Genomic DNA, 15,811 nt, shown 5'->3' with positions numbered 1-15,811 from the left:
AATCAGAGATGAGGAGGAATTACTTTTCTCAAAGGGTCATGAATCTATGGAATTCACTACCTCAGAGTGCAGTGGATATTGAGACGCTGAATAAATTTAAGGACAAGATAGACAGATTTTTAATTAGTAATGGATTGAAAGGTTATAGGGAGAGGGCGGGAAATTGGAGTCGAGGCCGAAATGAGATCAGCCATGATCGCAATGAATGGCGGGGTAGGCTCGAGGAGCTGAATTGCCGTACTTTTGTTCTTACTGATAATGTGATTTACCCCTGCTTTTTTATATGGAATTAATATTCTATTAAGTGATTTCAAAATGTTACCATCACTGAATCTGAAACAATTGGTTAAAATGTCTGAACTTATACAACATTTCCTGGCTTTCCACAATTTCACTTCCTTGTGTCATAGATTTGATATTGCACCCCTTGTCTTGTACATATTCTTTAACTTCACTCCGGTCTTCCTTACTTAAAGGATCCATGTAACAGTTTAGCCAGTCCACTCCACATACCATGGACGTACACCCACTATCTAGAACTGCACAATTGAATGAACGTGACTAGGAAACTCATTACCAGACTGAAGCTTTTGGTAACTAATAAGATTCCTTCCAATTGGTCGGTATCATCCTCCTCGCCTTCCATACCTTCGATGTCATCTCAAAAACTCTGCCTTTCATTTCTGGGCATTTCAATTCAGCGTGATACCTGGACCCCCATCTGAAACACTTGTTGACTAGCCCTTGGTTATTTCTGGGTTCATGTCCTTCCATTATTACTCAATTTCCACTGTCTGTCATAGCTCCCAAAAGGGTCTCTGCCCTCATACCCATTGTTTGTAATTTTTCTGTCATACAGACATTTCGGCCCTATATTCACACAGTCCCGAAATGCTGCTAGCATCGCATCCTTCATCTTTGGTGTCACTACTGAAGAGCCCATTTATACAATAAAAGCAGCTAGAAACAAACATTCCAAAAAACAGAGATAGAAAGCATTTCTATCTCTGAAACTAATTCCAATTTAAGGTAAGAGCCTATCCGTGTTTGATATCCTAGCACAGTTCAATAACTTAAAAAGCTACATACTGATGTAGGCAAATCCATGCAAAGTCACCGCAATCTCACATATAGTCACCGCAATCTCACATATAGTCAGTTAAACTCCATCATGTGTTTTTTTTAAATGGAAGAATCATCCATTTTCCTAAATTTGCTAAAGTCCAACCAAGCTTCATTGGCATTCAATAACTCATCCTTCACATAAGCTTTATCCATGAATTTTAAGAGATTGTCCAAACCTTTGTCATCGTTCAGGTCCTGAGTGTTTAGTTCTGAGAACACTTCACAACAGGTCTTGCTCCTAGCAGGAAATGAGTGCTAGAGCTATCCCTTGTTTTTTCAGCAGAGACATAACCCATATCCATGCCACCACCTCATTTTTCCATTGATCACAAGGTCCCATTTCACAAAACAGTGGTGGAAAATCAATTCTTACCACCTTACACCTAATTTCAGTCATCTTTCTTCAAAGAGACTCCAATTATAGTATTCTCTCAAAAAAAAACTACAATTCCAACCTTCTATCCGGAAGTAAATCTCAGTCTCTGAGATTCACTTTCAGGCAGCCAACCTCTACTACCAAAGATGGCTAAATCTCAAGGCTGTGAAGGATACAAGAGACTAGGATGTTTAGATAAAGACTGTTTATTGCCTGCTGCACAGCTGATTTCTTCCCCCTCTAACACACCAAACAGCCAGTGTTGGCTGTCTCTTCCTTATAAACAATTGAGTATAATTAACAAATCAACACCCAGCACCTGTTCACCTTCAAGTACTGGGTATTTAACATTCATTAAATAGAACCTATTAGATGCTAACACCAGTAAGCACACTTACTACGAATGTGTTGTTTATTCTTTTAGATAGCAAGTCAGCAATCTTTACTACAAGCAAGATTTGAAACACCCTGTATTTCTGAAAATAGTAATTTCTTTTGGAGTTTGTACTTCAAAAGGAGCCATTTTCCTTTTTTTTGCATGAAGCTTGGTAGGTATCTTGTCTTGTCCCTATCCTGTTTGAGTCTGGGATTGGTACCTTTAAGGCTATGGGACACAGTTCTGACCACAGCTCCCTCTGTTGGTTTCTTGGCAAACCAACAGTTTTCTTTTATGTGCCCCAGTTTGCTGCACTGGAAGCAAGCAGGGTGTAGTCTTGCTGATTTACTTTCCATGTTCTTTCTTTTAAAAGTTTGGGATTAATCTGCCCTATCTTCTCTACTCCTTTCCTTTGGAGTCTGTTTCTGTTCCATCTACTTCCTTGCTATCTCTTCCCTTGTTGGTAAGAGTTACCAGATCCAATATTGTTTCAGTTTAGAGGTTTATGGGTTAAATCGTAGTCATCAGCCATGATAGCTGTGTCTCTGACTTTGGAAACCCTTTTTTTCCCTCTGAGTTTTGAGACTGTACGAGAGACAGTTTTTTAAATCCCCTAGCAGTACTATTTCTTGTAACCCTTCGTAGGTGCTGCCAATTTTTTGGGCTCGGATCTACTGGCAAATTGTTTAATTCTCTTGAATTTCTAGGAAGGTTTGTGTGGGTTTTTTTTAATGGGAGTTCTGAAGTTGTTGGTAGTATGCCTCTGGTACTAGTTCACAGGCACTGAGGATAGCAGCCTTTACCTGATCATAACTGGCAGCATTTTCAGCAGGCATCATGGAATAAACCTCATGGATCTTTCTTACTAGCTGACCTTGCAACAGGAGTGTACAAAACTCTGCTGGACATTGCAACTGAGCTGCCAGTTTTTCAAAGACTGTAAAGAAAGTTTTCATATCTTCCTCTTCAAATTTGGGACAAATCTGGAATACTTTAGGAAGTTGTGTGTCTCTGTGTTAAGGGTATTTAAATTACCACTAGGTAAAGCCAGGTTCCCCCTAATTGTTGCAATCTGTCTCAGTTCCTGACCTTTCTGTGCCTGTAACTTTCTCTCAAACTTTTCAAGGCAGAAAGCACAATCCTCCTATCTCTCTTTGAATTTGCTTTCCTTGTGGATTTCTCTTTCTTTCGTTTCCTTGTGGGCTCTGTATCTTCCTTTCCTTTTTTGCCTGAAACTGTAGTTCTAGCCTTTCTCTTCCAAGTGCATTTTGACTAGGATAATCTGCTCTGTTTCAGGTTCCATTTCTTCTACCTGTTCAGGATCTGGAGTGAGACAGATGCTCGGACAGCATCTTTAGTAACCTGGATTTCTGTGCTTTGTTTTGTATATTAAGTATTACCTGCTTAGCTATGGATTTTAGCTATTCTATGTTTAGGAACGCTAATTTTTACCAAGTTAAGTACTCTTCTTGCAGAAATGCTTTCACATCAAAAGTAGCCATCATATTTTCTACTTTTACTCTCAAAGCTTACTGCTTTGTTTCTTGTTTCAACAATTTTGTCTTTGTTACTTTCCCCTTCTTCCAATTAGTTTAAAGTCCGATTTGGTTTGTTTGCAATGGATACAATCTTGGGCTGCAGCATCTAAGCTGTCACAAACAAAATTTATGTTTTCTTGCTGTCTGTGATCAATGTGTTTGGTATGTGAGATGTGTGTATTTTCTTACCCTCAGGGTGATTGTCCCAATTTAAATAATTCCAATAGGGAGCTTTTTTTGTGAGTTTCAAAATAAAGAAAGTAATATATTATCCCACTCTTGCCCCGGAGGTTCAAAAAAGCAACATCTCACTCGCCTTTCACACAATCGCTCACACAAAGATTAGTTACAGATGAAGAAAAATCAAAACAATTGCAAAGTAAAATAGTCTGTCTTTCGTGGCAGGCCTGTAGTTTCTTATGAGTTGATGCTTTTAGTTGAAGGTCTCATAAGCAGAGGATTTTCAATAAGCTGAGAGGCTTTTTGTAGTTTAATTTCTAGGAGGTTGGTTCTCAGGTGAACTTAAAGTTGGAACAGGTTGGAGAGAGTCCTTCTCCCATTTTCAAAGTTATTTATTACCTTGGCTGTGTAGTTGACTTGCAGCTGTTTTGATGGATTTCTGTCCTGAACAGCTGCTTGCTATTTTAGATACAGGCCACATGTGACCTGTTACAAGTCCAAAGTCTTTTTTCAAATAAGGTTGATCGCCAGGTTGATTATACGTCCTGTGTGATGACTTTCACACCTCGAGAGTTTGAGACAGCCAGTGTCTTTGTATCTGAATGACCAAAATTAGCCTTTTGAATTAGTTTCCGGGAAAAGGAATTGAGTCAACATCAGTCTGGAATATTCTTTTTGTTCCCTCTTGAAACAGGTGAGTGTTTCAATCCACAAGATAAGTCAGGTGATCCTTGGTGGCCATCTTTTTGTGGTTTTTAAAAATTTAAAGTATTGACTGAGAATTCACAATATATTGGAACATGACAATTCACTTGTTCATCTTTTACTCACTAAATTTGCTTGCTCCTTTAAGTCTACAGTGCAGTTTGACATAACACACAGCCAAAAGTGGCAAAAACTGTCTGTGAAAAGATAGGATAGTTTCAATAGCTGAAACAATTCAGAAGATTTTGTTTGCTTACCTAAAATAGAAAGCCAAAGTACCTGGGCTAAGGGCAGTAAAAGGCAAAATTATTAACATTAACCTTATAAATTTAAAAATATTCATTTATGGGATGTGGGCATCACTGGTATGGCCAGCATTTATTGCCCATTCCTAATTGCCCTTGAGAAGGTCGTGGATAACTGCAGTATAAGAAGGTCTTTGGGGAGAAGTGCAGCAAAGTGCATTGAACCTGTCTGTAGCCAGCAGTATTGATTTTTTTCCCTGCCCCCAGCAAGGCCCATCATCAGCAAAACAGGAAGCACGTTTGACTGCTGCTGCAATCCTCCTTGTAGCCTTCAGGCTGAGACTAGAGGGAAAACCAGCCAAAAGGTTCCAAGACCACAGAATTTATTTGTGAAGAAAGTTTATTTTCAGCTTTTCTTCAGCATGTTGCCAGGCCTCTCAGATTGCAGAACCTAAGGATTTACGGGCCTAATGGCAGCTGTATTGGGCACACCTTCCCAGCTCCTCTACATTAGATGGGCATGGGCCAAATGCCAGTCCTGGTCCAAGCTGCAGGAAAGCCCTGGAAATCTCAGGCCTCAGTAAGGAAGGTGAAAGCCCAGCATAGTGTGCCTCCATCAAACTTTGCTGACCTTTATACTTGGGAATGGATACTCCTTGAGGAGTGAGAGGGCTGGTGGTAAGGTCAGGAAAACCAACCTTGTCATTTTCTTTTCATTCATCAGGTAACATCTCTTAACACATTTAGTCCTGTTGTATCATTAATCAAATGATGGCCCAATTATGTTTTATTGTCCTAACTGAGATACCAAAGTGAAGGGTGAGATACCAAAGTGAAGGGACAAGTGTCATCTTTTAGAGTGAATAGTTATCCATCTGGTCGCTGACAATGGAACAGATGGCCTGTCATGGGCTTCCAACAGGAAAAAATAGCAAATGCTACTGCCTATTCATGTAACGAAGGAGTATACTCAACCACTTTAAGGATGGACTCGAATCACAAGACACAGCCATGAAGATGGCAACATCTTGGAGCGCCATTAGCTGCTCATGATATTCTTCATTAACGAGGGCCACTATAATGGCTCAGGAGATGTCTGACACATACCACATTTGGCACAATCCTTAGTACATTGATCCACGCTTTTGCCACCTCTCTATCAGGGTGCTCCAATTAAATAGACCACTGACCAGGTCCCTCACAACTGCACACAGTCATGGCACAACAGTATGACTCAGAAGGATTAATCCAGTAGCATAGTTAAGGGTTGGGAGCACAGCATGCCATCTGGGAGTGACAGCAACAAAATCCAGGCTACCATGTATACGTACAGACCCAGTTCTCCCCGATCAGCCCCCTACAACAGTAGTCATTGATGAGTTAGAGAACATGGTTAGTGTATATAAGCACAGGAATATGTAATGCCATTCGAAGCTGAATGTCTTATGAGCCTTTTTGATTTAAATTTTTCATGCCCAAATGTCTCACTAAGGGGAGTGAAGGAGTGGGAGTTGCTGCATCCCAGTTCAGCAACCAAGAACTCCAGACGGCAAGAATTATTGTACCCAGTTGGATGCCTTAACCCACCTACAAAAAGGGCATGACAAGACAGAGCAGCTGTTGAGTGTAGCAGGGAACCAAAGAAGAGCAATGGATACAGTGTAGAAAGAGGCTCCATGTTATGTTCCGGCAAGGTCAATTGTTCAGCACAAGCATTCAGATGTCCAAGTGACGATTCATATTTGAAAGCTGCACCTAAGGTGGGAGACCTGGCACATACATCTGAAATAGCAAGGAGGTTTGTATGTCCAAGCCACTCCTGTAGGTGCGCACAGAGATGTGATTGAACACTGCATTGCACTGATACATTCCAGAGATTTCTCCATATATATTAGATTAACATTACAATGTTGTATTGGCAGGTGAAGAGGGCCAGAATGCCAGGGAGATGGCTCAGAATTCAGGTGAGGCTGTGAGCCTATGGGCGATTAGGAATGTGGAGGAGACGGCAATGGAGGTAGCCAGGGTGTCTGCCTGGCTGGCTGTCGGGGATGGAGAATTGCCCGTAGCTGGTAAAGTTAATTATCAAAATGGTGGAGGTGAAGCTGTAAGTTTACTGAGCACAAAGGACATTGACATGAGAGGAGTGGGAGGATGGGGCTGCATGATAAGGGCAGTGCGAGCATAGTTAAAGGCAATGGCTTGCATCAGGGTGTGCTTTCACAATAAGGAGGGCTATACCTAAATAACTCCTTTTGTGTTTCATGCTGGTCCCAGCGTCGCTTGCTTATCACCCCTCACCCCCACCATCCCGGACCACCTCACGAAGGGTGCGTCATGAGGAGGAAGAGACGTCCAAGGCACCATCACATCTTACTATCCCACACTCCACAAAACAGATACAAGCAAGCATACTGGAGGGATGTAGTGCGCGTGTAGAGTTGGCAAGGATGAAAGGCACTGCAGCAGAGAGCAGGGATAGATGTCAGAGACTTCTGTGCACAGTCCCCCTCTGAGAAGGAAAGTCATGATGATGTTCCAGTGAGCAGGAACGTGCAGCCTCAGAAGTCACTTTTTTGGGCACAGTACTTAGATAATCAGCAGCGTATGTGTGGACATCTGGCGGAGTTCCCTGGGGCAATGTGAGCTCAGGCCCGGAGTGGCGCCTATTACGATGAGCTCTACATTGTCTTAGGGGCTAGGGTGCTTGAGCTCCAACCATGATAGATTTGCCATGCTCATGGAGAGACACATGCATCACTTGGAGTGGATGCAAGAGTAGCATCTCTGTCTGTAAAGGATGCAAGGCTCACTCGGTAGCCTGGATCAGCCCACGAGTACATGAGGAGCTGCGTGCCCTGAACAGGATGGTTGCACATTTGGCACAGAGGGTGCTGAAATGGATGACTGCTATGTTCCAGCAGCCGGCCCATCAACTCCACCCGAAGGCAAACCTAGTGCTGTGAAGTTATTGGGAGGGTGAAGGGACTGAAAGCATCTCAGGACCTTCACCTTCTTCCATCTCCCCCTCCCATCCCCCAGAGCCCTCATCTACTCTACAGGTGCCAGTGCAATGGCTGCCTATGCAGAAATGGAGATGCTGCAGTGTGAAGGAGGTCCGCAATGGGTCTGTGCATTCTGCCTCCACCTCTTCCAAGGCAAAACAAGGGGGCATTTTGTAGGAGCGTTTGTGAACGCAGGGTGGATGCATTAAAGGAATCACTAAAGGGTTCACCATAGTTTCATTATCACTTTGTACATATCACCATTAAGCATTTTGTAAATGCATGACACTAAAGTAAAAAATGTCTTGGTCTGCTTTTGTACACCAAAAGCCTGATTGAGAATGTTAACAGAATGAAGGCATCACCATTGGCACTGAAGACTGCATGCTGAGGTCCATCTTGTATTGACACCAAAAGAAGCAAGGGTCTGGCATTGGAAGGTTCTTTCTTTCTCCAGTCCCTCAGAAAAGGTGGTAGAACACCAAGGTTTGTGGTTTGAGAGGATCCTTGCATCATTTTTCGATTTATTTTAATGAAGGGTCAATAATCAGATTCAACGATCAAATAGAGTTCATCCGTTGCACTTCATGCATGAATGATGGGTCCAAGGCAGTCATCCTCACATGACTGTTATGCAGTTAACTAAATGGACCCTCCACAGTCAAGGATGCCATGTATGCTCCACGGATGAATACTCACGTGCTCTCCCGACTACATTGGAAGACTTTGTCCTCCAAGTGATAAAGGCTGTGGTTTGTAAGGGAGATGAGGTTTATGGCAGAATTGCATGTTGCAGATGTCCCAAACTACTCAAACCGTACCCTGGAACTGCTTGGACAATGCAGAAGTTAATTCAAGGAGCTGATCTACCACAGTTATGGCCTCACCTGCACAATGTGCATTAGTTGCAGTCCTTTTAGCATATACTATCATATAGGAATACAGGAGCAGGAGTAGGTCAATCAGTCTGTTGGGTCTGCTCTGCCATTCAGTACGATCATGGTTGTTCATTCACTTCAATGTCTTTTTCCCACACTATCCCCATATCTCCTTATTTCATTGGTATTTAGAAATCTGTCAATCTCTGCTTTAAACATACTCAATGACTGAGCTTCCAAAGCTCCCTGGGGTACAGAATTCCAAAGATTCACAATCTTCTGAGTAAAAAACTTTCTCCTCATCTCAATCCTAAGTGCTTCCCCCTTATTTTGAGATTGTTTCTCCTGGTTTTAGACTCCCCAACCAGGGGAAACACCTTACCTGCATCTACCCTGTTTACCCCTTTAGGTTTCAATAAGATCACCTCTCAATCTTCAAAACTCAAGAGAATATAGGCCCAATTTCCCCAATCTCTCTTCATAGGACAGTCCCATCATCCTGAGAACAAGTCTGGTGAACCTTTGTTGCACTCCCTCTATGGCAATAATATCCTTTCTAAGGTCAGGGGACCGAAACTGAACACAGTACTCCAGGTGCGGCCTAACCAAGGTTCCATACAACTGAAGCAAGACTTTGCTACTCCTGTACTCAAATCTCTTGTGATAAAGGCTAATGTACCATTAGCCTTCCTAGCTGCTTGCTACACCTGCATGTTAGCTTTGTGACATTTTAACGAGGATACCCAGGTCCCTTTGTACATCTACACTTTCTAATCTCTTACCATTGAAGAAATGCTCTGCACATTTTACCACATTAAATTCCATCTGCCATGTTGTTGCCCAAACACTAAGTCTGTCCAAATCCCTTTGAAGCTGCTTTGCATCTTTCTCACAACACATTCCCACCTAGCTTTGCGTCATTCTCGAACTTGGAAATATTACATTTGGTCCCCACATCGAAATCATTGATGTGTTGTGAACAGCTGGAGCCCCAAGTACTGTTCCTTATGGTACCCCACTAGGCATAGCTTGCGAACGTGAGAATAACCTGTTTATTCCTAGTCTGTTTTCTGTGTTAACCAATCCTTAATCTATGCCAGCATATTGCCTCCTCTCATGTGCTTTAATTTTGCTAATCAACCTCCTGTGGGGGACTTTATCGAAAGCCTTCTGGAAATCCAAGTACACTATGTCCACCAACTCCCCTTTATCAATTCTGTTAGTATCATCCCCAATAAACTCCAACAGATTTGACAAATGTGATTTCCCATTCATAAATCCATGTTGACCATACCCAATCAGATTATTATTATTATCTGTATTAGGTGTGAAGTCCTGTTTCTTACTGGCACTCTCAGCATAATGGGCGTGGTTTGAGTATATATATGTTGTGTCCATGCCGCTTCATTGACAGCCCTCGCCATATATGTGAAGGGTCCAGATTATGATGGACTTCTCAAATTGTGTTTATGCAATATGTTGAAGCCAAGAGTTATGATGGTGATGATTTCAACCCCACTTATGTAACTGACTGATTGTTTGATGTTGGCTTTCTCCTTTGTTGGAGATAGGCATTCCCTGAGGAACTGCAAATTCCATGGTAAAGGTTTATTATGTGGAAGCTACACACCAGGGACTGTCTGATGTTAATTGTGAATTTACATGCACCTAGGTGAATCTATTCTGGATTATGTGGCATCTGGCGATAACCCCCTCCTGCAAAGAATCACCCAAGGCTCCCTGGGACTGCCCCTCAGCTGCGCTGCCATTACAACCCTCTTCCCCCTCCTCCACCATGTCCGATCTCTAAGCATGGACTGGATTCCTCCTGCTCTTCTACTTTCTCATCATCCTCAGCTATTGTAGCTATGTGCGTGGCTTCTTCCCCTTCCAGTATACACCCCTCCCCTGCACATATTGTGCAGCTTGCAGCACACCACTACTATTTGGGAGACACATGCAGGGAAATACTAGCATAGGACTCCTCCTTAGCGTTCAAGGCACCTTGTGTGCATTTTGAGAATGCCAAAAACCTGCTTTATTGTACTGCAGGTCACCACATGGCTGTAATTATAGTGTCTTTGGAGCTGTTTGCAGCCGCATAAAGGGGCTCATTAGCCACCTCCTTAAGGGATACCACTTGTCCTCCAGAAGCCAACCACAGACCTGAGTAGGTGTTTAAAAAAAACTGAGGCAGTTGGGAATTCCTCAAGATAAATGAGTCATGGCAGCACAGGTGTGCATGAACACCTTGCTGTGGTCACACACCACCTGCACAATCAGGGAGTGGAAGGATTTTCTGTTCACGAAGGTGTCAGGTTGATGAGTTGGTGCCCTTCTGGCGACATGGGTGCAGTCGATAACCCTTGAGGGAAGCCTTCGAATAGTGCAAACCCCATGGCTCTCTGCAGCTGTGATGTCATCAGCAAGTTAATGTGCTCCCACCACTTGAGCAAAGAGGGCATCAGTGACTGCCTTGATGCAGCTGTGTGTGTGGCTGATTGTGATATTCTGCAGAGATTTCCTGAGCCCTGGAAAGAGCCAGCTGCATAAGAATTTAAAACCATGGTAATCTTGAGAGCCACGAGTAGAATATGGGGATCAACAGATTGGTTCGATATGTTGTTGGACGACGCCACATATGTCGGTGACCAATTCCTGGCTTAACATTAGCTGCCTTCTGCATTGGTTCACAGACATGTTGAGATATGATTTACGCTGTCGGCAGACCCTTACCTCAAGGTTAACATCTAGTTGTCTTTGCGTGTTGCTACCTCTACCTCCTGGCCTGGTCCCTCCTCTATCCTCATGTTGGTTACGTTCACATGCCGCTATGGCTTGAATGTGTGAAGATGGCACCCTCAATTTTGGCTCTTCTTTGGCACAATATGTACCACTTTCTTCTCTGGCACACTCTCCTTCCTGTCAGTGGGGTGCCCAAGTCACAAGGAGCAAAAGTTTTTGCCCTTCCAAGGCCACAAGGCAACTCCTCTGGGTATCAGCCGTACTCCTGTGATTCATTTTTTTGATCTTTTGTGGCAGTTGTTGCAACTTTTTAACATTATCCAAAAGGGAACCTGAGCTCTGCAAAGGGATACCCTACCTCTCCAAAGACCTTTGGTAAGTTTAGGCTTTCTCATTAAAAGTGTAAAGCCCACAAGTTGTATTTTACACTCCTTGTTGATGAAAATCGCATCTGACTGAAGGCAGCTGCAGTTTTACATGTGCAGCTGCCTCCATGAGCCATGCATGTCCCAAGTACAACCCGCTCCCATTTCACTCCCACCCCAGCAAAAATAGTTGCTGGGTTTGGGGGTGGCACTTCTGGAATTGTGGCTCTGATGCCATTTTGGCTGTGCGGGAGAGCCTCTCCATCCCCGTGAAAATTCAGGCTCTAGTGTTGAAAATATGGGCATTACTCATCCGAATTTTGATGCCCATCTTTTTAATTAAACTTTATGTTGGATGGAAGAATCAGGTTTGTGCTGAGGGACTACTTACATAATCAAAGGTAAGAATGCAAATTTACATGGTCCAACAATAAATATAACAGAAAAAATGTTTACGGTAAGTCAATAAAGAGGTATATTCATCTAGTTTTCTCAATGGCAAAGGAGCTTGTTAGTGAAGGATTCAGTGTTAATTATATATTAATTAATTGTATACAGGTAGTGGACATTAACTGTTGTTTCTTTTGAGTCCATATAAATAGACACATTAACATTGCGGTTTTTGGGTTAGGATGTGTATGCTTGTAATGTGCAACTGTATATAAATAGATATAAACGTGTTTAAAGGTTGGGTCCAGTGCTATCTTTCACCAACTGGCTTTCTATAATAGAACTTCCAGCATGGGAAATTTTAAGCTAACCTACTCAATGGGAACAGGATAGTTTAGGCCAGACACCATTTTACACCCCACCCACTGAAATCAATCTGGGTAGATTAGGCTAATGTTATCCCCAGTTTGTTAACTAAACTATTGATAAGGTCTAGGTTTCTTATTAGTCTCTTATATGGAGTTATTTTTAACTTTTGGTATAACAATGTGACGTGGAGGCATGCTGATAGACACATAGCAGGGATAATAGAAAGGTATAAAAAGTAGCTCATTGTGATAAAAAATCAGAATCAACTGTTTGTTCAACCTGAGCTCAGTAATGTCACCTCAGAGTTCCCAATCATCAGCATCAGTGTATGTTTATGTACTATATACTAAATAAATATATGGTCTACAAAAGTCTTCAACCATAACATTTCAAGAACCTTACTGATTACGAGGAATAGACAGAAGATGTGATTATAACAAACGTATCCTCGAACAGAAGAGTGTATTTGCAGTAAATGCAACTCTGAACCAAAAGGTAAGAATTCAAATAAGTTTAATGCGAGTTGATTCAGATAACTATATAAATGGGATGTTCGATTCATTCCAGAATCCAACTCAGTTCTTGTAAACAAAACAGCAAGGCCTTCTCTCTATGTGCTCCTTCGAAATAAATCTGAAAAAGTCCAATCTACAGACTTTCACCTAAATTCCTCATTGCTTATATTACCAACACAATACATTTGTTAAATCTTCAAAATGAAATATGCTGGCAACTAAATAATTTACTTTTTCAACAAAAAAACTCTGGTGTATATAAACAACAAATGTATAAACATGAAGAATTCAAAAACCCATCAATGACTGGTTTAGTTTCCAGCAAAACAATGCAGACGTCTTTATATAAACTAAGAGTTAACCAACAGGGTTCCAACTCCTTTTAGCAATATCAAACACTGTACAAAATATACATAGAACAGTCTTATAAACTTCCAAGAAGGATTTTTATATGAAGGTGTAGCCTCATCTAGTTTGTTAGTTTACTTTAGGTAACTGCAGCAGTTTTCAATAAGTAAATACTTTTATCTATACATTGCAACAGATTCTTTGCAGAGTTGCAGCACCGAAATTCAGCTACCTCACAGGAGATTTTACAATAAAAACATGCCCAGTTAACAAGCAGAATTTGATCTCCACATGGTTGAGTTACGTGTTTTACTGAACAGAAGTGCCACTTCTTTGAAGGAATGCTGGAATTAAACTGAGATTACAGCAGACCTTGAGCACCCAGATGGCATCAAACACTTGGTCAAATTACAATGAAACTGAATAAAAGTAGATTTAGAATCAACCTATACCAGCACTGGTAGTAGAGAAAGGTAATCCCCTTAATTCAAATGGTCAACTAATTGCCTACAGTAGAAACAAAAAGGAATTTGTCAAAGTGGAACAAACACAGAAAATGCTGGAATTCTTCAACAACTTGATCAAAAGCAGAGAAAGGATCTGTTTAAAAGGTTAAAGATTTAGATGTGATCCTTCATCCCTGTAACATTAACCTAGCACTTTTTCTTTCACATGCTGATTGGCAGGCAGGGTAAGCCATTACAACATTTTTATTTTATCAACTGTGATCTTTTATAAGCAGTCTATAATAGACTGAAAAAAGGCACCATCATGGCTATTCTATTTTGTTGACCAATGTAATTGTTTTCCAATTTAGTTAAGTTTATTAATAATTTTATTTATTTAATAATTTAGATAAGCCTGTTGATTTTGGTTAACTGATTAAATTCTGATAATCACCCATGATAAATGAACTTCAAATTTAGAGCTAAACCCAATAAAGTCTGGAAATATCAATTTTGGCACATTGCAGTCCTGGTGTGCCCTTTCTTGTTTGGTGTAATAATGCAGGGTACACTTTCAGTTTCCTGCATCATGTATAAGTAGCTGAATTAAGTTCCATGGAATAGCTGAATTAAGTTCCAGCAGAGTGAGGACTGGAGAAGTCGTACTAAGAAAGTAGCTAATGGTGTATCTCAACTCCTTTTAACATTACTCCGTAAAGGACTTTTCATTTATTACTTACTGTCAACATTGTATGTTTCTTCTCAAGTTTCTCTGCTAATTAAACCAACATTTTCTGATATGGGCATTTTATTTAAATTTGACCTTAAAAAGCAAGGAGTTGTTTGTAGCTGATTTCACTCGAATTTTTGACCAGAATTCAGGTTAAAAAAAACCTGAACAAAGAGCTTAAGTTAATATTGGCAGGTGGAGCCTCAGTTTAACAGCTAATGTGAAAGGCAGCACTTACAACAGTGCAACCCCTCCTCAGTACTGCACTGACATGTTGGTTTAGACGATGAGGTCACATCTTAGACTGGGACTTGACACATATCTTCCAACTTAAAAGTGACAGTGCTACCAATAAGCCAAGCTGATGTTTAAATTATTTTCACTTTGTTGAAATCTAAAAAGCTGGGCAATATTAAAAAGGACAATATCAGGACCATTTTTGCAGCTGCTGAAACTGAGGACTGAACAAGGTTTTGAGATTATTGACATTAGATTTTAGGTTTCTGTGCTGATCTTATACCTTTTGATTTTCTGATTGTTTCAACTACATAATCAGTGAACCATCCAGAATTGCTGTAACTACACCCTGACACTACACAGTAAAATATTCTCAGCTGAATTAAACCAAGCATAGGTCCCTGCCATTTTTCAGGTCATCTTATTTGCAATTGAAGAATAGACTATTATTTCTTCAACAACAGATTTTTCTTCCTTCACTTAGTAACAATAATAGAAAGACCGATGTGTCCTTTTGTGTTTGTGATTTCTAAAGCTCATGGACTAACTCAAATTAAATGGGTCCCAAAATAAATGCACAAGTAAAAATTAAACTTCAACTTTTCTCCTTTTTGAAACATTGGCTTTAATTTCTCTTAAATAAATCATTTGTAACTAGATACTCTTATTAAATCCAGTTTTAATTGATTAGATTTAGTGTCAGATGGGTAAATGGTAATAACAAGTTGAGAGTTGAGGAGTTAAAACACTCATGCTATATTTGCCTAGGTTTTAGACAGAGGAGGTCAATGCAAATACAGTTGGGCTAGTTGAGGACCACTGTACTTAATGAATCACAGAATGTTACTATCATAGCACCATCTACAGGCACAATATGAATGGCATGTTATAGCCATTTAGCACTTGGGAACATATCTCTATGATAATTTCTACATAACATATCAGCAGCAGAGCTTGTTAAGAAATGGCAAAGCACACAAGGAGCTGAATTTTGTCAGGGCAGTGGTAGTTCTACAGCAGACTGTTTCAGGGAACTCTGACCAGATTCTATGGCAATCAGACAGCTTAATATGGGTAGTTGAGAGGTAGGGTGGTGGGAGATTGTGAGAGGCCAGAATAGTCCTTAGTAGGGATGGAGTTCTCTTCTTATGCTGCTCCAGTATAGATTGGAAATAAAGTTACAATGCCAATGGACATTCAAAATGATGCTCATTGGGTGAGGGGGTTTTGAGGCCCAC

General features: G+C 41.0%; 1 protein-coding gene across 9 annotated transcripts in view; it reads right to left on the bottom strand.

The window, feature by feature from the left end:
* The window catches only part of bcorl1 (BCL6 corepressor-like 1), a 301,883-nt gene that overhangs the window by 32,651 nt on the left and 253,421 nt on the right, over positions 1-15,811 (bottom strand). The window contains exon 20 of one of the 9 annotated variants that reach the window (XM_041195889.1): positions 12,794-12,930. The exons of the other annotated variants lie outside the window; for them this stretch is intronic. Within the exon in view, the coding sequence (XP_041051823.1) occupies positions 12,873-12,930 (58 nt within the window). The 3' untranslated portion in view covers positions 12,794-12,872. Of the gene's footprint in view, positions 1-12,793; positions 12,931-15,811 lie in introns of those variants that run through there. 9 annotated transcript variants of the gene reach the window in all.

The sequence above is a fragment of the Carcharodon carcharias genome, chromosome 9, assembly GCF_017639515.1.
Source record: "Carcharodon carcharias isolate sCarCar2 chromosome 9, sCarCar2.pri, whole genome shotgun sequence".
Taxonomy (NCBI): Eukaryota; Metazoa; Chordata; class Chondrichthyes; order Lamniformes; family Lamnidae; genus Carcharodon; species Carcharodon carcharias.
Note: the sequence above shows the minus strand (reverse complement) of the source record. Positions and strands in the feature narration are given on the sequence as shown.